We start from the raw sequence: 22,547 nt of genomic DNA, 5'->3' as shown, positions 1-22,547 counted from the left end.
AAATAATATCCGAGTTTATTTTGGGATAACTCTCTACAATACGTTTGATATATACAAGCCGTGTCATCAGATTTTGTACAAGCTCTTGCAAAAACAGAAATGCGAGTCATTCACAGACACTGACAGAAACAGGATTGTAACACTGCTGTCAGTTCCAGGGCAAGTTCAGGCAAATCTTTCTATTTCTATGGATCATTCATAACAAAAAGGAAGAAAGAAAAAAGAGACGTCCACAGCTGCTCGTCTCAGAGTTCGAGTTTCACCACAGTTTCACCGCAGTCACCACAAAAAAACAGAAGAAACACATGTAGCTATATATTGAGCCAATGGCCGAGGCATGGCAGCTTATACAGGACAACATTATAAATAAGATGAAATGATGATTTCTCCGTAATCGCTCTAACAGGTTTTAATCTTCTACAGTGCAACATTGCCATCACAGACTATGAGATCTGGTTGTCTCCATCCATCCTTCCCAGAGTTTGTTCATCTAAGAAAAAGCAGAAGATTCATTGATTAGCCGGTGCACAGGGAATAACTTTTAAAAATCACATGTGATGGAGTGAGGAAATCGCTTCGTTCTCACCTCATTTACTGTTGCTTTTTCTTGTTCACGATATTGATGAGATTTCTCACCCATGGTTTCTGGCTGGGGTGGATGACACACAGAGTTCTGCCACTGTTGGTAATGAACCTGAAAAAGCAGATGAGATCATGACGTGAGATGAGGCAAATACAGGTAAACCAGGCACTGTGGGTCTTTAGGAAAGCAACCCTGCACAAATACACTCACTACTTAATACATATGCATGAATGTTGTGCACGTGTTTGACACTTACACAGTAGCGCTTATTTGACAGCCTTTCCCAGCTTCCTGAATGATGTAGTCCACGATGTTTTTGGAGGGCAGACGTTTGTCGATAGCTTGCAGACAGCAGTCCATTGCGATCTCACCTGCAGGGAGAAATTACAAGAGAAGACTTGTAAGGACACACACCAATGTCAGTTTAACAGGCAGAAGAGTTTTATACATGTGATAGTCTAAATCTGAGAGATGTCATGCAGTCTGCACCTGTTTTCTCTCTGTCTTACCTGATGCAAAGCTAAAGCAGAGGACGCCCAGCAAGAGCAGAGCTGCAACTCGGGAAGCCATGTCTCTGATTCTTCGTAGGTTTGCTGCGGCTTGGCTGCTTGAGCGAGTCTCTTCAGGAGAGCAGAGGAGGCGATGGTGTGAGGAGGAGAACTACAGGTGCATTTATACAGGTGAGCAGGCGAAACTGAAAGTGTTCTCTCAGCTCATTGACTGGAAATGGGTGAAAGTTGGCACAACAACAAGGAAATGTTGGCACGTGGCAGGACAATTACAGCTTAACTCCTCCTGACTTTTGGTTTTCTTGCCAAAGAAACTTAACGAGTATTTTTTTTTTTTCCCACATGCTTTCCTGACACCAAGCAGGAGTCTTTTTTTCATGTATGTTTTGTGCAAATGTTACAAAAAAGGAAAGATTTTGCAATCAAATAAATTGGAGTCTTCTGATTTTTGGGAAAATAAAAGTCTGAGGATTAGCTTGTATCAGTCAGTGCAGGTGACCCACTAGTGCAAGACAAAGAGCAGTGACTCTGAGATTCTCTGCAACTAATGTGAAACTGGATGGAAACATTGCAACATCCATCCATCTTCATCCCCTAAACAAAGTCAGGTCACCTGAGCCTATTTTCCCTTTCACAGGGTGAGAAGCACACTAGTGTCTGCTCAAGTGGAAATCCTGGAGAAAGCTCAGGCATGTGTAATTTAAGCTTCTATTAAGCAATATTAAAAAGGGGGGAACTAGCTGATATCTGCATCCACAGCTGTGCTGCTGCATCATGACTGCAAATTGTTTTTAGGCTATTTTGGTGCACTACACTACAAAGTAACAACAACATATCAAAGCAGGTTAACACGACACATTTCTGCAAAACCAAACAATTCTTGCAAAACTTATATAGCTCAGGTATTTGCATCATTGAGTGGATGAGCACATGGAGCACCAACTACACAACATGGTTTGTCATACATGGAGGGAACACTCAGACACAAAGTTATCAGATTTGGTTCATAACACAAAAGCAGTCAAATAGGAAGCTAAGAAGTGTTTTGTGCGTCATTTGCTTTCAAACATGCTCGAAACAAAAAAAGGTCTCACTTGTGATGCCACGTTTGACTCTGAAGTGAGCTGTGTTTGAACACATTCAGTTTTCACACTGGCTGCATGTCAGCACTGGCAGAGCTTCGAGAATTCTGTGCTCATTTTACCTCATTAAAGCTTTAGGTTTATTTTACAGCTTTTAACAATATTGATTTCAATTAGAAATTAAGTATTATTGTAGTTTTATGAACCACTGGAGACTCATGGAGACTACACTTGCACCGACGGGCAGCTGACCCATATGGAAAAGTAAAAACTTATAAAAGACTTGCATAAGATGTGGCCTACTTCATATCGTGAATCATATAAGGCTTATATGATTTACTCATGAAAGTGGCCACTTTCATATATTGATTTAGTAAGTATGTGTTTTCACTCTTGTATGCTTTTCATACAAGTTTCACACAAGACAGATACAAACTTTATTAGATTTATATATATCTTTTCCATATGGGGAGAAAGATCGTTTAAACTAACTTTGCACTGTGGGAAGAAACCTGGAGAAAACCCAAGAGGCACAGATGGAACAAAAGGCCCATGGACATTCAGGCCTTCTTCATTTGAAGAAACATTTTCAAGGCTGTCTTGGCCAAGATAAACAGCAGTTCAACCAGCCGTGATTCCACAAACAGCAACACATGTGCAAATGCACAAAAAAAGTTTATTTGTGCAGAAGATCAAGAGTGAGATTCAGAAACAGGGAGAATATAATATTTAAAGCTACGAATATTGTTGGCCAAACAGGGGCAAGAATGTTCAAGCAGAGTCTCCTATAATGTCCTTAAATGTATTTATTGAAATCTATTCTTTGCAGATGGATCTGCAAATTTAAATACCTTTTTAAAATTATTCAGTGTTGCCTTTAGGGCCTTTTTAGCTTTAGGTGCACTACACTGAGGTGTGAAGACCTGCATAGTGATAGTATCATTGTGTGGTTTGGGAAACTGCTCTCCCAAACCATGCTCTTGGCATGTCTACAAAAAGATATCAGTCTACAATTCCAACACAAACAATTGCATGAAGTGGAAAGTTGTAAATATCTCATCTTAATCTTGTCTTTACAGTAATAACCCCAAACTTTAGCCGTTGGGATCCGTCTATTCACTGTGCGGTTCGGGGATTTTTCATGGAATGCGTACGGGCAATCGCTTTATTGTGTTCTCTTCTGAGTGTTTATGCTTGTGTGTGCATGCATCCAACACTAGATCTCGATCTGGGAGAGCAGGATTTGCTGCACAAGAGCAGCCAAACCTTTCCCGCCAGAAAAGAGGGTTTCGCCAGGAGTGATGCAACTTTTACAAAGCCTGTGGAGAGACGCAAAGCTTAACTTGTTTCACAGGAAGTAGTGTAGACCGGTTTCCCCATTAATCTTACTGTTTATTTTTTTTCCTTGTCTCCACTAGTTGCATTCGATGAATCAAGATTATCCTACCTTAAGATTAAGGAAAGTTATTATCTTGGTTTTGTGGCCTGCAGCTTACAGCTTTTGTTTAGTCTGATCTCTCTAAAAAGCTTCCTCCTCAGACGTATCGGGCTTGCTTCATATGGTAAATGGCCTGTATTTGTATAGCGCTTTGCACGTACAAATGAACGTTTAGAATAAGAAGATCACATTGTGTAAAAAAAGAATAAAGTCAATACCTAAACACCATTTGAACCATGTATGAAAACAAAGAGTTTGCAGAATAAGAGCCAGCATGTTGCATAAAACACTGTAAACTCTGCATAAATGCTCCCATTGGATTTCACCTGCCAAGCAACCACATCTTGAGAGTTTTTGTGCGTTGCAAAATTTAAAATAAGATACTCATGGTCCCGTCTGTATTCCCCCCAACTGTCTCACAGTTCCTTATACACAAACATGAAAATGGTTTAAATCCTTTTTCCAAAAAACATTTTGTGTGTTCATGTTGGTAAACGTTTCACTTCCTTAAATCTGCGTGTTGACCTTCTGAAGTTTTACACATACATGGAGAGTTAATGGTCATGTGTTTATGTTGTTGTGAAAGAAGCTGTGAGTTCTAAAAGCACCACATTTCATTACAAAGAAATGAGTCAGGAGGAAGTTTCTCCAGTTCAGCACCCAGGCTCTTCTACTATGAAGCCATGCTCGAGTAACAGATGCGGTTTAGCATCTTGCCAAAAATCAGAAAGACGACTTCTGTGCACGGGAGCATGTTTGTCTAAAACTTTCTAGCATTAATGGTGCCTTTTCCAGTTTGTCTCAGTCCATTTTAAAAGACGTTGGCTCAGAGAAGATGGCAGCATTTCTGGATCATGTTCAAATTTACTTGCAATTTACTTGCATTTGAGAATAACATGGACAAATGTGTTAATAGACAGAGGTTTTTGGAAGAGTTCCTGTCCCAAGCAGGGATTTCCGTGATAGAATTGTGCCAGTTTTTAATACAGTGCTGCCTGAGGGGCCAAAGATCACAAGCATCCAACATCGATTTTCAACCTTGTCCCTTATTTCTCAAGACTCTCAAAATCTTTTGATGGTATTATGTACTGTAGATGACGAGATAGAGAACAAATCAAATGTTTAGAGACTTTCGATTTGTTCTGTTGTGGAAAAAATCTGGGTTTGTGAGATTTTGTTTTTATTTACATCTCACACAATGTCTCAATTTTTTGGAACTGGGGTTGTTTTTAATTGGAACAAGAGAAGCAACAGAAAATTTCCCTTGACCACTCGTGGTTTCTGTTATATTGTTGCTGAGGGAAGTACTTCTTGCAGCACATGAAGTAATTCAATCAATCAAGCAATATTTACACAAATGCCCTGGCTGGAGCCAGAGCATGCAACCTTTCTCTGTAGCTTAGCAAATATTAATATTAATATTAATACCAGCAATAACGCCTGCACTACCCACACAGCAAAATCCACACATGACTGTTTAAAACTGCAAAACGGAGTCTTTGCCAAAAGTGAGCGTTAAGAGTACCAAAAGATATTTCTCTTCCCATTCATCGTTCCGACATTCCAAACTGATGTTTAGTTAGTCATAGACAGCCGCAGGCCCTGCAGGCTCCCATGCAGCCACATATCAGGTGTGAGACATCAGCTGTGTCGTCGTACCATGTGGGAACGTAGACAGAGCGGAGATTGATGGAGTGTATCGATGTGTATCTGGATGTCTCAGAGCGAAACTAACTTAAGGTTTGGATCCGAGCCTGCTCGCAACTCAAAAACTTTAACATTTCACTCCACACCTGTTTGGTGTTTTGGGCTCTGGCCCTAATTAAACACTTCCTAAGGATCTGTCTTACCAAGTGTAGACTTATACAAAGTACACAGGCTGAGAGTGACAGCTTTAAGTGTCAAAATCATAGATTTGTTTGCTTTTGCAGTATTAAGGGAGGACAAACATGACCGTTCTTCCTCATAGGCATACATTGTTTTTTAGCCTTTATTTCGAGAGTGGACAGGGCAGTAGGGTGACTCAACCACTGGGTGGCCTTGAGTTTCACATCTTGCTAGTATTTCTATGTTACTCTGACTCACGCAGCTCTTACATTGAAAAATAAAACATTAGTCTGTAAACTGAGATACTGAAGCTGAGATGATCACAACATCAATAAACAAGAGTGACCTGTTTCTGCTGACAGCCATAAATGCCCATAACATAGCACAACATTGCCTCCTCCATGTTTAACAGATGATGTGATACGATTCGGACGATGTTTCTCTTCATCTGAATAATCTTTGTTTTGTCTGCACGTAGGGTTAGGGCCTTCCTGTTGTAGAGTGTAACCAGTGGTTTGCACTTTGTTATAATCTTTCTGTACATTTATGAAAGTGTCTTTGACACAGACTTTGACAATATTATACTTTTTTTTCTTAAGCAAGGAAAAAGCTCTGCTATGACATACTTTAGCTGTCTTCTGTGGTTTTTCAGGTCTTTCGATGTTGCTGTGCATTCATTCTTTTTAAAGATGTAGCACAGTGTTGATTTAGCCACCTTTAAAGTCTCTTTTATAGACTTATTTAACATTTTCAGGCTAATGATGTCCTCCCTTACTTTGGACCTCTGGACTTTTTATTGAGTGTTCCTGAGAACAGCTATGAACTACAGTTTCAACATTTTTTCTTTGTTTTTTGTTATTTGAATAACAGGGGACCTCTCGTCCGATTACTTTTGAGCATATGAGGATAGTGCGTATGAAGTGGCTTTAATTCATTATCAGGTCATGTAAATATTTTTGTGAAAGCATAACGCTGAAAGTTGACACTTTAATCACACCGTGTCAGATTAATTTAATCATTTTCTGGTAACTTGAGAACTGATTGCTAACAAAGCTCATCTTAACGTTTTTTTTGCTGAATGGATCATACAAAGAGAAAAAAGAAGAAAGGCTGTATAGAATTGAAGGTAATTTTGTGTGATGATCTTGTGTAAAGTCATCCCCTTCCAGTAAGCTCAAATTGTTTGATTTGTTGTTGACACAGGTCTTAAATAAGTGGAGGATTAAAGGTACAAAACAAAATCAGTCCTGCACGTCAAAAATACAAAAGATGTGCACCAGCTTCTTTATTTTGGCTCGATCTGTGAAAGCATTTACTGCTCCTCCCCTCAGGACATTCACCTCCTCTCCTGGCACAATGAGGCCTTCGTGAATACAATTCTCACAGAGCAAAAAATTGGAGTTGAGGAGTTAAGCGAGTCCAAAAACCACGTGATTTACAGGAAAGCGGGAGTAGACTTGAATGCAAGTTAAGATCTATTTTGGAGTGAAGTTAAACATGGGCAAAAAAAATTGAGCAAACAGCAGAGGGCTGTTAAATAAATAAATATCAAAGCAAACATATGGCAGTAAATCTGATCAGACTCTTCTTGCATGGCTAAGAGAATGAGTGCAGCTGGGACAGTCCTTGAAAGTGCAGACAGCTAGTTTATGCTTTATGTGTTTTAACAGCTGCACTTTACCCCCTCCCCACCCCCACTTTGACACATATGAAATTGCTTTCATTCAACTTTTAAAACCCAACAGGAAGCTATTCCTGAACCCCCGGGCTTTAAGGTCAGAGGACAAAAGTACAAGTACTGTGCTTGCATGGGTTCTCTTTGGGTACTTCAGCTTCCTCTCACAGTCCTAAAAATGCATAGGTTAGGTGAATTGGCAGGTTTATATTGGCCATAGATGTGAATGTGTTTGTCGCTCCGTGTTAGCCCTGTGCTTGACCAGCATGTGCACTAACCTTCATCCTATGAAGGCTAGTATAGGCTTCCTCCTGAGTTGGATAAATAGAAGAAAATTGATGAGCATCTAAATTGCATTAGCAAGGTGTTGGGCCACAATGTTCTACAGGTATCATTAGAGAACAACTTGAAGGTGACTCTGGGCCTCTACTAGAGAGTGAAGCATTAAAGCGGCTGGTGTTGTGCCAGCTGTTTGTAAGTTATCTTCAGTATCTAGCTAGTGCTAGTGCTAGCAAAGAGGAGCGAGCATAAAGAGAGTAACGTTTTTTACTCCTAACGTTTTTTACTCCTAACGTTTTTTACTCCTAACGTTTTTTACTAACTGGGAGGTAATTTCAAATACAGCTTTTTTTTTATATCAGCTCAGCAAACATCAGCAAACATGCAAACTGTTTGTGTGCAGTTTGTCACAGTGTATTGCTAGCTAAAAGGCCTAGCTAGATTTCTCAGGGAGAGTGCACGATAACTTCACTCAAAGATGGAGAAACATGTAAGAAAGTCAGGACAATGAGGAAACGAGAGGTTGGATTTAAAGGTAAGGATGCTCGGTGGCATTTGACAAACTGCAAAAATGTAATGTCATCATTTTAATCACATTTTGGATCTGGAACCTCTATATGTATGTATATGTTTTTATAAATTATGTATTTTCATCCTGCAAAATAAACTAGAGTATACATACTTTGTGTTTTTCCCATATGGAAAAGAAATAGTAAAAACTTATAAGATTTATATAGATCTTTTCCATATGGGTTCAAGCGTTGCTTGAAAATACTAATGTGGTGAATTTTGTAGTAAAGCACTGTGGCGGTGTGCTCAGTGGCTATGGAGCTCATGGTTACAGTTAATTAACATCAAATGTAGCAGCTATTAACTTGCATTTAAGCTGACGATGCTTAGATTCATTCACTGAATGCCATTTTTATACCAACTTTATCCAGTCTGGTATAAACGTGGTACAGTGTAGGGGATGGGAATCAGCCAAGGTGCGAAACATTTGCTTACATGTTGTTGAGTTCAGCTGTGTAAATCCACAAAGGTCAGCAGGTCAGCTGATCACAGCCTGTTCAGGAGCTCATATTAGAAGTCCTTTGCTTGTGGTCTGTACTCGGCCAGTACAGCAGACCTTAGGGTTCCAACAACTGCTGAATCTCACTTTAACCCTTAACTTTACTCCCTGTTCTGATTAGTTGTGGAGACAAAGTCACCTCTACAATGTAGGCAAATGGTTACTTTCACTGCTGTGTCCTGCATGACAGATTTGAAGTGAGAATTATAATTTTGATTGGAATAACATTTGCATTTTCATGAACTAATATTATTATATTATTATGTTGACAGACTATTATTGTATTATTATTGATATAAAGGTTCAGATAACCTTTGCATTAGAATAGATGGTAAAATCGTCCTTCAAGTACAAGAACCTGTACATTTTCACTTTTGCTTGAGTGAAAAAGTTGCTTCAGTACCTCAACTTTTACTCAAGTATTTTTAAGACAGGTATCTGTACTTCTACTTATGTAAAGAAGTCTGTACTTTTGCCCCCTCTAGTTATACTTTGAGGTAACTCTTTCATTGAGAAATAGAGGCAAACCATCATTGCAGATTGCCCCCACAGCACAACAGAGTTGCTGGATACCTTTACTTTAAGGAGCAAGTGTTCAGGTGGTTTCTTTCATTTTGATTCTGGTATCGTTTGGCCAAGAGGCGTAGTTTCAAAACTTTTTTTGGCATCCCAAACGTGGCGGTTTTTCTGTCAGCATCATATTGAACCAAGCGAACACCAGATGTCAAGATTTGAAGGAATAGTTGAAGGTTGGGAAAATACGCCAAGACAGATGACAAGATTGGTCAAATACGAGATTAGTATCGCTTTTCTTATCTAACCCTTGACAAAAATGTAAACAAAAGTATTTCCAGCATTTAGTACTCCGTGGGTGAGTTTTTAGCAGTTCATGTAGCTGAACAATGACAGTTGATTGACAGTGTTTTATGAATCAGATAAAAACCTAAAAGCAGGATGGTTTGAAGTATCTGCAGCAATCAGGACTCTTCACTGGATGTTTCATGTAGAGTTACAATATTGTAGTTAGAGACAATGTTGAAAATGTCTTCATATTTTGCTAAAACGAACAATAGAGTTTGTACAGCGAGCTTGAAAGTCAGTATTTGATATGACCACCCAGACGCTTTTCTTTCCAAGCTCTTTAGACAACCATGACCTGGATGACTGAGAACCTTTATTCTTCTACACAGCCTGAACTCTCTTGAGTAAGTTTTTCTTTTCTCTTTTTTAAAAGTAATATTCAGGAATAGTTCTCCATTCTTCTTGAAGGTCAGTCAAATGTTAGCTGCCTCTTGTTCCATTCCCTGTGGCGATGATCCCACACTGCTCCATTAGTGATACTTTTACTGTATTCGCAGTGTTTTCGGGATCATTGCCATGCTGAATTTTTTTTTTTTTTACTTATTCAACTTATTTTAACTTATTTCTGTCATGTCAAGTGTACAGCACTTTGTGTTCACCTGGGAGTTGTTCTGAAAGTGCTATATAAATAAATTGCTTGTTTGCTTGCCAAACCATAACAGAGCCTTCACTGTGTTCTTCTGATCTCCTCTATACATATTGATGACAGTTTAAACCAAAAATGTCACATTATGGATTCATTCAATTCAATTCAGTTTTATTTACGCAGCGCCAAATCACAACAACAGTCGCCTCAAGGTGCTTTATATTGTAAGGTCGACCCTACAATGATACATACAGAAAAAACCCAACAATCAATGACCCCCTATGAGCAAGCACTTTGGCGACAGTGGGAAGGAAAAACTCCCTTTTAACAGGAAGAAACCTCCAGCAGAACCAGGTTCTGGGAGGGGCGGGGCCATCTGCTGTGACCGGTGAGAGAAGGAAGACAGGATAAAGACATGCTGTGGAAGAGAGACAGAGATTAATAACAAGTGTGATTCAGTGCAGAGAGGTCTGTTAACACATAGTGAGTGAGAAAGGTGACTGAAGAAGAAACACTCAATGCATCATGGGAATCCTCCAGCAGCCTAGACCTATTGCAGCATAACTAAGGGAGGATTCAGGGTCACCTGGTCCAGCTCTAACTATATGCTTTTGCAAAAAGGAAAGTTTGAAGCCTAATCTTAAAAGTAGAGATAGTGTCTGTCTATGTTTGCTCCTAGTAACACATCAGCAAGCCTTCAGTGCCTATGTGGGGGAACTGTGGGGCAGATCACACAGCTCTGGCCTCTGGCACTCACTGGGGCAGCCCGTAGTATGGACTACCCACATTAAGCAGAGGGACCCATGTTGGGCCAATGTTGACCTGCAGCATACCCACACACCTACACGGGGCCCACAGTGCAGGGTCCAGATCTCCATATTTCACACTGGTAGCATTGCATACAGTGGGCTGCCCACACATGCCCCATTGTTCATCAGTCTACCATTTACAGTATGGGGACCCATTTGCATCCTTTGGTGCTTTACCACCACCGACTCAACTGTGTGTGTGGACCAGAATGTGCTTGAAAAAAAGCAAATTTTGGGCACTCACACCCTTATTCATCCACATATTGAAGTTATCAGATTTCTTTTTCACCAGATGCCATTCCTGATGTAACCCCCACTGGATTTGCTTGATACCCAAACATTTAAAAAAAACTGCACTATGGAGCCGCTCGCCCTCAAGAAGAACAAGAAGAACCTTTAAATCATATCAAATAAGTTAGTTTGACGTAAAACAGAAATATGACCTTATGTCTTTCACTTCCCAAGTTTTTTTTTTGTAATATATCAATTAGACTCAGTTCAACTTCCATTTTTCTGAGGTTTTAAGTCAGTCTCTATCTCTCTCTTTTAGATTTCTGACAGTGTAATAAAACATGCTCTGTGGTTTCATTCTTTCCACAAAGGTAACATTTCCCTTTACAGTGTTTCCTTATTATGAATAATGTGCCAGCAAACATGCCCATGCAGGCCTACAATGGATAGATGTGGGTGAACTGTGGTGTTGTATGGAAAGCCCAACCTACAATTATCCCACGTGAGCCCCAGGTGGGTCAGTCCACAGTTTTGCCCTTTGGGATCCCTGTATGTGTTTTCTAGTGACAAGCCCACTATGGATAGCCTACGGAAAACCACCATAGGGCCAAGATGGGTAAAGCTAACCATGGGGCCTGCATGGGGAGCCAAAACGGCAAAACTGCTATGGGCACTGCCATGTAGGCTGCATGGGGCTGCATCTGTTTTCTTTGGCAGCCCATGGTATGTTACTCATAGAATTCCCTGTTGGAAAAGCTTAAACATCTCCCTTCACACACACACTTCAAACTTCAAAGACCATCAGTCTGCAGAAATATTGCTCATAATCATTAAAAAAACTCTGATTGCTTGGAAGAAAAAGGAAATGAAGGGTGGTTTGAGATTTTTGCACAGTACTGTAGCTCTACATTCAAACTATGTTTGGGATTATGTCTGTGAAGGTTCTCAGTCATCCAGGTCATCGTAGTCAAAGGAGCTTGCAAAGAAAAGCGTCTGGGCTTCTTTGAGTTGCTTGAAGACATTTCTCCTCTCATCCGAGAGCGCATGGCACAACAACTTCTATGTTGTGCCATGCACTTGTGAAGTGGCTGTTTGGTCTCTCCAATGTAGAGGTCTGGGCATTCCTCGCTGCACCGTACAGCATACACCACATTTTTGGAGTTTTGTCTTTCGGGTGAACCAGTTTTTGTCTGAGTGTGTGTTTGGGATTGGGATAGAGACTGGGAAGCAGGCATACTCGGAGTGAAAGTATTTTATGTTTTATGCTGTGCTCTCTTTCTCCCATGATTTGATTGTAGGACATTAAAAAAGTCGTTTTTATATTAGAAATACATAATTGAAATAAAATATTTTCAAATATTTTAATACCATTTCTGATGAGGCTTCAGTGAACAGTAGATGCATCAGCTCAAGGGCCAGAAGCATCCCTCAGGTCCCGTGTTAGGTTTTGTTGGATTATTTCCCATTTCCTAAGGATATGACTTTCAGATACTGTTCATCTGCTGTAGGTGGTTTGTTAGGCCTTCCAGTTCTTCTTTTTTCCACCACTTGTCCAGTTTCCTCAATTTTGTTAATGATAGAAATGGACTCCATCTTCAGCACTTTTTAGAGATTGAACTCAACAAACAAGGAGAAAGAAAGAAAACACTTATCTTAAAAAAATAGAGCTATAGCCAGAAGCTTACATACATTCATCATAGGAACAAAAGTCATGGCAAGTTTGGGCTTTTAGTGATTTCTTTAAGCTGTTGTTTCCCGGGTCTTTAATTACTTGAAAAGCAAGAATTTGGTGCAACTTTGAATCTGTTTCACACAGGGTCAAATGTGCACATACAAGCTCAAAAACGTACATATCCTCATTCATACATTACAAAAATTATTAAAGATGGCACCACCGATGGTTGTGTTGGTACTTTGCTGTCTCATGTTTTGCGTGCTTCTTTGTGGTTCTCTGTTTTTTGCTACTATCTTCAAATCGCCTTCACCAAAGAGGAACTCAAGAAACCAGTCGTAGAGTTGTAGAGTACGCTTGGGGAGTGTGATTGTGTGTACAGCGTCTCTTTATGTCTGTCTCCACGTTGGTTGAGTGTGGAGTGAGTGCATATGAGAGCATGAGGGTGGGAATGGATGTTTGTGTCTGTGTGTGCCTGTATGTCTGTGTCTATATGTCAGGTTGGGTATCAGACGCCACCTCTCTGGGGACACCTCAGGCCCTCCAAGGTTTGGAGGCCTATCTCCACCCACCACCACTTCCCCTGCCGGTGGCGGACTCCCTCAGGTGTCGGTGTGTTGGTGGTTCTTTGTGTCTGGGGGTGGGCGTCCGGGTACACACCGGCTCACTCCTTGGCGGCCGCTTGTCGGGGCCTGGGGCCTGGGGCTCGCTCGGGCCCCTTTGGAGGTGGGGTGCCCCCGGCCTCTCGGCCTAGGGCTCGGTCACTCAGGCGCAGCTGGGGGCCGGCGGAGCTCACGGGCGCGTCACTGCAACCCCCCCTGGCTTCTGCTCCGCGGCTGCTGAGTGAGCCCTCATCTGGGACTCTCCTCAGCTCTTACTGGAACAGTGGCGCGGCTGCCCCTCTGTTGGTCTTCCATGGTCTCTTGTGTTCTGGGGGCCTCTGGATGTCTGGAGTTTTGATCTCCTCCATACCCGCTTCACACCCTGGAGGATGGGGCTGTGGCCCCCCCACACTCCCTAGCAGATCATTACATGGAGAAACCTTTGGAATGCAAGCATGCTGATCCACACAGGTATGCACACATGGGTATTCACAGACGCGGACTAAAGCTTTCTTGGCTGCTGCCTCAAAGCACACTGTGCGCTGTCTATCTTGCGTGCTGCACAATATCGTTTATTACTTAGTAAATACTGATATCTATGACTAGCTAGTTTATTGTGATGGTGCTTTGTTTTCTCTATTATTATGTTGCTCTTTGTTGTTTGCTGTCTCCTCTGTTTGTTTGTTTGTTTGTTTGTTTGTTTTTTCTCCATACAGGTGACCCAGGAGTTTTTTTTTTTTTTTTGTCTCTCTTCCCCCCCCTTCTCACCGTCTCTTCTCCCCTTGGGTTTTCTTTCTTTCTCTCCCCCTCTCTCTCTCATTCATTCCCCCTGTCCTATTTATTAAAAAAAAAAAAAATGACAAAGGATGAACTGAAGCTCTGCCATCACGTAATGTCGCATACTGCTGTTTCTGATGTCATTTAAAAAAAAAAAAAAAAAAAAAAAAAAAAAAAAAAAGAAACCAGTCGTCTGTAGGTACTTTTTCCCTGGTTTTCAATGACCCTGGCAACCTAACCAAGATTATTTGACACAAACGTGTCAAGCTGCATCTGTGTCAACCACTGCCCTAAATAGTAATAACCCACTGTTACGTCATTCAGGTCATACGCACATGCACATGCACATGCACATGTTAGCCTACTCCAAAGACTTTCTGTAACTTTTCTTTCTTCATTTTCATTTTCAGATAGATTCTGATTAAATTAATAAGTTATGCTGGAGGTTCTACAGTGTAACCAGGCCAAGGCCAGTTATTTTCCTGCAAATGATCATCATTCACTACAGCTGGTAGTTTCTCTTTGCCAACATATGAAGGATTTCTTTGACCGTTGGATTGACCACCACTCAATGGACAATGAAAAATCCAAGAATGAGGAGAACTGTAGATTTACACATGTCGGGAAGGTTTCTTAAAGCATTTTCTAAACAACTGCAGATTCCAAGGTAATCATCATCAGTTTAAGCAAAAGTTATTTGGAGTTGTCGCTACTTTGCCAAAGTCTTGAAGACCCAAACTTCACCCACACCTTCAGATGAGAGGAATTTAGTTAGGATGTTCAGGAACAAACCAAGAATCCATCAAGGCTCAAACCTGCCATGAATTGGAAACTGCTGGAACTCCAGTGTCACTATCCACAGTAATGCAAGTTTTACATTGCAACGGACTAAGAAGATAAACATGAAGAAAAGTCCCCGCTCCAAAATTGACATCTTGAAGCTGAAATTTCCAGCTTCTCACACGGATAATCCCAGTACCAGTGAATTTTGTTTGGGGGACTTTCAAAAATGATAAAACTGTACCAGCGGTCAAGCACGGTGGTGAGAGCATCATGCTCTGGGCTTGTTTTGCTGCCAGTGGTACCGGTACATTGCACAAAGTGGATGAAATAATGAAAAAGGAGGGCTACTTCCAAACTTTTAAACTGCGCCTCATATTAGGCGCAGTTGCCTGGGTCGTTTTTATTGAATTTGAATTTACCATTTCTTGTCTTTTGGTTTCTTTGTTAGACTTCTCTGTCTCATGGTTTATGTCTCTGTGTTCCATAGTTGCTGTGTCTCCCCTGTCAGCCGTATCCTCTTGTCAAGTCCGCGTCTCTGTGTTGTTTCCTGTTTTACTTTGAAAGTCCGTGTCTCATGTTAATGTAGCTAATGTATCTGGTTTTGCTTCCCTTGTCTTGTTAGCCCTGATTTTCCCCAGCTGTGTTTCCCTCCTGTCTCCCATTCCCTGATTGCTCTCTGTGTATTTAAGCCCTGTGTTTTCTTTGCTCTCTGTCACGATCGCCCTCATCCCATGCTGTTTTCTTTCTGTCTGTCTGCCTGTGTAAGTTTATTTTGAATTCTCAGTTTTATTACATTTGAGTTCAGCATTAAAGCTGTTTTGAGTTCACATTTTTGCCGCTGAGTGTCTGCACATTGGGTGCACCATTCCTGGCTGCACACAGCACATGACACACAGGGTTTTTCAACAGAAAAAAAATCCCAAACACACATCAAAACAGGTTTTGGAGTGGATAAAGCCCGCGTACATTAACCTTCTGGAATGGCCTTCTGAATTTCCCAATCACAGCACTCTTGAAATTTTGTGTAACAACCGATTTATATTAACTTGATCAATTCTGCCAAGAGGAGTGATCAAACAACCAGCCAGGTCTATGTCAGGAGTGCAAGCTGGTTGAGGTGCAACTTGCTAGGGTACATTTAACCAAATATCAGTGGGAGTGTATGTACATATTTGAACCTGTATATGTACTTTTGACCCTGCGTGGATTAGAAAAAAGTATAAAATAAAATTAAACACCTAATTCTTACTTTTTAAAGTCATTAAGGATGTATGCTATCCAGTTCAAAAAATCTTAAAAATCACAAAATCATCATGACATTCATGATGAGTGTTTGCAAACTTTAATCAGCTGTATCATCTTGCATTTGGAAATCTCTAGATGATCTAATTGTTTGTCACTGAGGTAAATTTATTTGGTGAAATGAAACTTGTAGTGTCTGTGTCTTTTTCTGTGGAAATTGACGTATTTAGAACTGTGTGCTCGCACTGAGTCATTGCTGTAGAGGAACTAATCCTGGTCAGCAAGATGTGCAACCTGCATTATTGTTTTGTGTTCAGGACCGTTGTAATTATCCAGTGCATGTCAACCTTTTTTTAATAATGGGCATTAGCACACAATTATCAAACAAGCCAGCAACTCTGCACGTTATTTCACACAAAGGCCCATAACTTTCGTTTTCCTCATCTATCAGCGTTGCACGCCTACTGAAAGTTTCATGTTCAGACTTGTTTTAGACGTGTTGAAATACTGCCAGAGATGTCTTGCCAGAGCATTGTTGTTCTTTTTTTTTGTTTTGTTTACTCATTCATCTTTGTTGGGGAATTCCACTAACCACAAACGAAGTATTGAACACTTTTAGCTGTAGCTGGGAACGTGTGGAAAAATCAACCTGATCTTGGACATGATTTTGATTACCCTCTGCACGCAGTAGCTCCTGAGCAAGATGCAGCAGCCCTCTTGATCCATTACAACTTTGATCAACTTCATCCCATTGTGATCCTAAGCTGGATAAGTACTTACAAAAAATATGGATGGTAGTCCTACAGTAGACTTCAGCTCATCTTGTACATGCTTTAATAAAATATATCTACCTTTTTCCGCATGTTTAAAGTTATTGTATTAAAGTTATTTGTAAGAAGACTTTGACACACATTGAATTGTTACCTTTGGTAAGACACTGCAATCCAGGTAAGTTTGAGTTTTATCAGCTGGATAAGAACAAACAAACAAACCCTGGAATAGTGCGTCTGCAGCCTGTCCACAGTTCGGAAACAAGCATTTCACCACATGTTCAATATATGTTGTACTGTGTACGTGACAAATGAGTCATTCCTACTATTCGGTGCCATTTCAGTGTGATCACTCTTCATCAAAAAATACAAAATTTTGAATTATTTTAACATTTCATCTAAAAGAGGGATTTTCAACCTATAAGAAAAATGTATTGGTCCAGCTAAGGATATTATATTATAATATTTTTTAAAATCAAAGTCTTTACCCATGACGTGCCAAATGTCCACCCTGTTACAGGACATTCAATTTTCTATTAATAACTGTTTTGAATACACAGTTATAGTAATATTTACATTTTCTAAAAGCTACAATGTCCCTTTTTAAAATCTGCAAGGAAATTTCATGTTACAGTGCATAGCAATAACAGGGGTGACGGTAACAGGGGGGAGATTTTATGCTAAACTTAGCCATTACTACTAGTATGATGAACAACAAGCTAGTACATGGTGACCACTAAGAACCATTTTTAACATGTTTATTAGCCATATTATAAAAATTACCAAAAAAAAATTGTTTCCACTATTATAAGCGTAACAGGTTGGACGTGTTATGCTTTGCCACATTACAAAATCTTGCTAAAACATTGAAAAAAGGGTTGATTAAAGAGTGGTACTTACTCGTCTTCTTCTTGAAAGTTTTCCCTCCAAAATATGTTACATCCGGGAGTGTCATGTGACTAAAAGAATAATCAGGTGATGTGTTCTATGGAATTCTTATCAGAGTAACAGGGGTGACAGTTGATTCAGGGACACAACATTTTTTAAAGATTTTAAGTATTAAACATGCATTAATAATAAAAAAGAACATTTGATGAGGAACATTAGAAATAAGCCAATCCAGAAATGATGAAAAATCTAGATTTATTTATTTTTTTTAAGTTATATTTGTAACTGAAGTCGAGCAAGCATGACTGGGGACATAGTACTTTAGTGACTTGTGCTAAAATAAAAGTAATTTACTTTTAATGTATTTATCCTGTGTATATATCAATGTGTTCTATGGTAGAGGGGGGTTAAACATACAAGAAAATGGTTTAGAAATAAGCATTAGACAAGTTTTACACTAAATATACCATATTATGTCATTAGGACTCAAATGGCACCGAATAGTAAGAATGACCCAAATAAAAACTTGTATTTATCATGAGCATAAAACAAAGGTCAAGTCCCAGTGGGTCTTGACTTTCAAAAATACTGCAGTGCATGTACGCAGCCTGTGACATAACTTTATCTTGAACTTTAGGAGTCCTGTTGTTGTCCCAGTGAGCACTGATTTAGTTGATAACTTCCAGAAATTAGACGTGCGTCTGTATTTTTAAACAAATGCCAGATGGGAACAAAAACAGAAATTTTAAAATGCTATTCATTAGGGTATCAGATTCCACACCTCACCTCTGCCCACAATATGCACTGAAACTGCACTGGAAAGCAAAGGAAAGCCCCAGATCTAATATAATAGTAAGCTACTGAGCGTCCGGTTATCAGAATAGCTTCATTAGTCTTTGGAAAAATGCCTGAGGGGTTCCAAAATGTATTGCCTCATTTGATCATAAGGTTGGAAAAAACTGAGCCCAAATTCTCTCATAGATGTTTGATTAGAGAATAAAGGTGCTCTCTCTGTAAGAAGGGATAAGGTGACCTCTTCCCTGTCAGGGTCCAGGGTTACACTTTTTTCCATTAATTTTTCACCCGTCTACATCTTCGATCTGTGCATATAGGGGATATTTCCAATAAGCAAACCAGAGTTCTTTTGGTTGAAAACTTAAATTTTACATTTTACTCAGGACTTTATTGAACTGTTATCCTAATCCTGTTTCAATGGTTGTTTGTTCTTCTTAGCGAGAAATCGAAACGTAAAGGGTGTACTGTTTTTTGGTTTGTTTGTTTTACTAATACCTGTACTGAGCTGGACTAAGCAACAATGGGTGCACTCCCTAAGTGCGAGTAGACGGTAGATTTTCAAGTCTGATATGTACAAAGAATATCGAACTATTGAGTAATAATGGCATTCACCGCTGAGGTGATTTCACAGAGACAAACCTTACAACTACGCCTTTTGAGCTTTTGTAAATGGGAAGATAACAAAAGGTTTAACTGACAAAAGTGAATTCCCCAACCGGAAGAGCAGAAACTGATCCGGAAAGTTCTGATGCATTTCATGATACAGCAGCAATGAATGGATGGTACTAAGGCAGTGTTTACCTTTGAAGAAATATGGGCATAACAGCATGTAAGTCATCAAAGCATCACTACCACTGGGTGAGGTTACAGTGGTTTGTGGTTTGTATAACCACAAGCCACCCATGTAGTCATTGCTGTGATTTGTAAAGTTCAAATGAGAACTGCTGTCATCTAGTGACTCTGACTGCATATTACAATGCACCACACTGTCAAGTGATTAGGATCCCACAATCCTGAAGCATTCACAATGACCTTAGTGAAATAAGAACTGAACCACAGTGCCTCCTCCTTGCTGGATTGTGCAGAGTCAACCGCTCTCAACTCTAAACACAAAAATAGATTTAAAGGATAGATAATGGACTTGATGTCCTAATTGGGGTTTCAGCAGTCTCAGGCAGTTTAAATAATACATTGCTTTATTTATCGAGTTTCATATCACCCCAGATAAACTTAGAAATGTAGTGAACACGTGTTAAAACATGGATTGTTTTGGTGGAGGAATGTGTTGATGGTAACTAGTAAGTAAGGACTATACCCTAAAAGAGTATAATAAATTATAACGTTAAGTGCCATAATTTTCAATAAAAACACAACAAGTCAAAATAAAATAAAAAGTTGTTTAAAAATTCTCTGTTGGTCCTCCTTTGGCTCTCACGCTCTGGGGGCCTCTGGATGTCTGGGGCCTGGATCTCCTCTGCTTCATGCGCTGGGGGTCGGTGCTATGGCTCCCCACACCCTCTCACAGATTGTTACATGGCGAAACCTTTTGAATAAAAGCGCGCCCGTCCACACGGGTGTACACATGGGTGCTCACAGACACAAACTTCACCCTTCTGGGCTGCTACCTCAAAGCACATTGTGCGCTGTTGGTCTTGTGTGCTGCACAATAACATACAATATTTAGTATTTACTGTTACTTACATTTATTTAGGTTATTGCAATGAGGTTGTGTGTATTGTGTTGCTCTCTTTTTGCTTGTTTTCTCTTTTTTTCTCTCAAGATGTGATCCAGGTGATTTTTTTTCTTCTTTTTTTAAGTGTCCTCTCTCACTGTCAGTCTTCCCCTCTGTTTTTCTTTAAAAATAAATACATAAATAATAATAGCAAAGATCAGTCAAATGGACCAATACGGGAAGGCCGTGATGATGCACTTAGTAAAGCCTTCTCTGAAGGCATTTTTCTTGGCCTTCAGAGAATAATTTTGATGGCTAAAGAGCCAAACGGGACAGGTGGGAAGAATTAAATAAATTCTCAACATAATTCCTGTTAAAACAAAATAAATTAGCTGCTTTTTAAATCAGCTAAACATCGTAGTGGTAATGGTAGCTTGTGGGTCCACAGGCTCTGTCCCCCTGTAGTCTTTACTTTTGTACAGGGAACAACTAACAACCTCTGAGTCTGTGAATGACAGCAAGCAGCAGTGTATTTTGTAAGAAGCTGATAGAGCCTGGCCATTTAGTCCTTTGTATGTTAATACAAGAATTTTAGAAAAAATCCTATAATGTACTGGAAGCCAATGCAAGGAGTATAAATGAAGACTATCAGGGTGTAGCTGTGTGGCAGGCATGTTGCAGACTCAGATGCAGGAGACACAAGCCTTTAATGCTAAATGCACAAAAAATAACAAAGTCCAAAAAGTAAAGTACAAACCACTGACTATACACCAAGCAATACAGAAACCACAGGAAACACACAGCTGACAGGGACACAACAAAGGACAAAGAAAGACTCACACAATATATGTAGAGGGATGATCAGGCCAGAGAGACACAGTTAAACTGCATCAGAATAACAAGATATGGGGGAAGTAAAACAACATACCAAACACAAAATAATTAATTATATGACTAATTATCAAAATAAAACCCGAAAAAAAAACTCAACTGGAAAGAAAACACCTAGCACAGAGACAAGAAAGGACTAAGCACACAGTCAAACACATTTTATATCATGAGAGAACTAAAATCAGAAAGACAATACTAACAGAACTGTCAATGCAAGATTTCTTTACACAACTCAACCTGGACAAGTAAACACAACAAAACAATGTGATAACAAATGAAAAGCAAAAAGAATCAGTGGAGAATGTTAGGATTACCTTAGGAATGGTAAATGGCCTGTATTTGTATAGCGCTTTACTCGTCCCTAAAGACCCCAAAGCGCTTTACACATCCAGTCATCCACCCATTCACACACTGGTGATGGCAGCTACATTGTAGCCACCCTGGGGCGCACTGACAGAGGCGAGGCTGCCGGACACTGGTGCCACCAGGCCCTCTGACCACCACCAGTAGGCAACGGGTGAAGTGTCTTGCTTAAGGACACAACAACCGAGACTATCGGAGCCGGGACTCAAACCGCCAACCTTCCGATTACAAAACGAACTGCCAGCTCTTGAGCCACGATCGCCCCATAATAGGAGCCACAAGTAAGCCTGCAATTATAGAGCAAAGTGCTCTATTGGCATGGTGTGGTCCTGTGAGATAAAATGGGACATTATTATTCAAGAACTTGTATGTGAGAAGAATTTTACAATTTACGATTAAAATTTACAAGCTTGATTTATTTATAGCAGAGAGGTTAGAATTCAGAGGATAAATTATTGAAAAAATGCAGCATACCATCTTGAATCACATTTGTTTGTCTCACAGCCTAATTTTATTTTAAAGCAATTTTAGCCATTGCATAATAACATATTTATTTTAAAACAAGGGTTTGCTTTTATTTGGATGTAAAGGATTCCAGTTACATTCCGAGTCATAGCCAAGATAAAAAAAAAAAGACTATTCTTATGCAAGTATAAAATTCTGTAAGTATCAGTGATTATTGTAATGAGTGTTCTAGAAAGAAAACAAATAATAGATAGCCTGAGGTGTCTTATGAAAATCTAAGTACAATTTCAAGTAGGGAGAAAAGCAGGGTATATCCTGGACAGATAGCCAGTAAAGTTGGACAGCACATTATAAATTTTGTTTAGCAACCCAAGCAAAAAAAGTGGCTCCCACCAGGAGTGTAAGGAGAGAAGAAAGCAGGATAAATATACTGGGTTTAAGCAGGGTTGTCTACAACTTCCCTGAGCACAAGGCCCAAAAGATGAAGCTCTAAAGAGCGAGTAGTTTGAGTAGTAGAGGTTTATATAAGGAATTCATCCATTGTTACACTCATATGTTGAACATATAAACTCATACTATGACATGTTTGCATGATATATATAGAAGTTGGTCCACTGGAAATGATTGTTGAATGAGATGTTTGTTATAAAGTGACCCATCCAGTCAGTGTTTGGGGGC

The 22,547-nt window shown here is 39.9% G+C and overlaps 1 protein-coding gene across 1 annotated transcript; it reads right to left on the bottom strand.

The window, feature by feature from the left end:
- Positions 1-1,241, bottom strand: LOC146563153 (C-C motif chemokine 21-like). Its single transcript, XM_085293200.1, has 4 exons — positions 1,093-1,241; positions 840-954; positions 587-694; positions 1-490 (listed from the first exon to the last, which is right to left on the bottom strand). Exons 1-3 carry the CDS (start codon positions 1,151-1,153, stop codon positions 592-594), a joined length of 279 nt encoding a protein of 92 aa, XP_085149326.1. The 5' UTR covers positions 1,154-1,241; the 3' UTR covers positions 1-490; positions 587-591.
- Positions 1,242-22,547: the final 21,306 nt, after the last annotated feature.

The sequence above is a fragment of the Mchenga conophoros genome, linkage group LG12 (genome assembly GCF_057382185.1).
Source record: "Mchenga conophoros isolate Kocher_MC1m ecotype Shallow Benthic linkage group LG12, M_conophoros_male_GT1.1, whole genome shotgun sequence".
NCBI classification, from domain to species: Eukaryota; Metazoa; Chordata; class Actinopteri; order Cichliformes; family Cichlidae; genus Mchenga; species Mchenga conophoros.
This window is presented reverse-complemented; position numbering and strand designations above follow the sequence as displayed.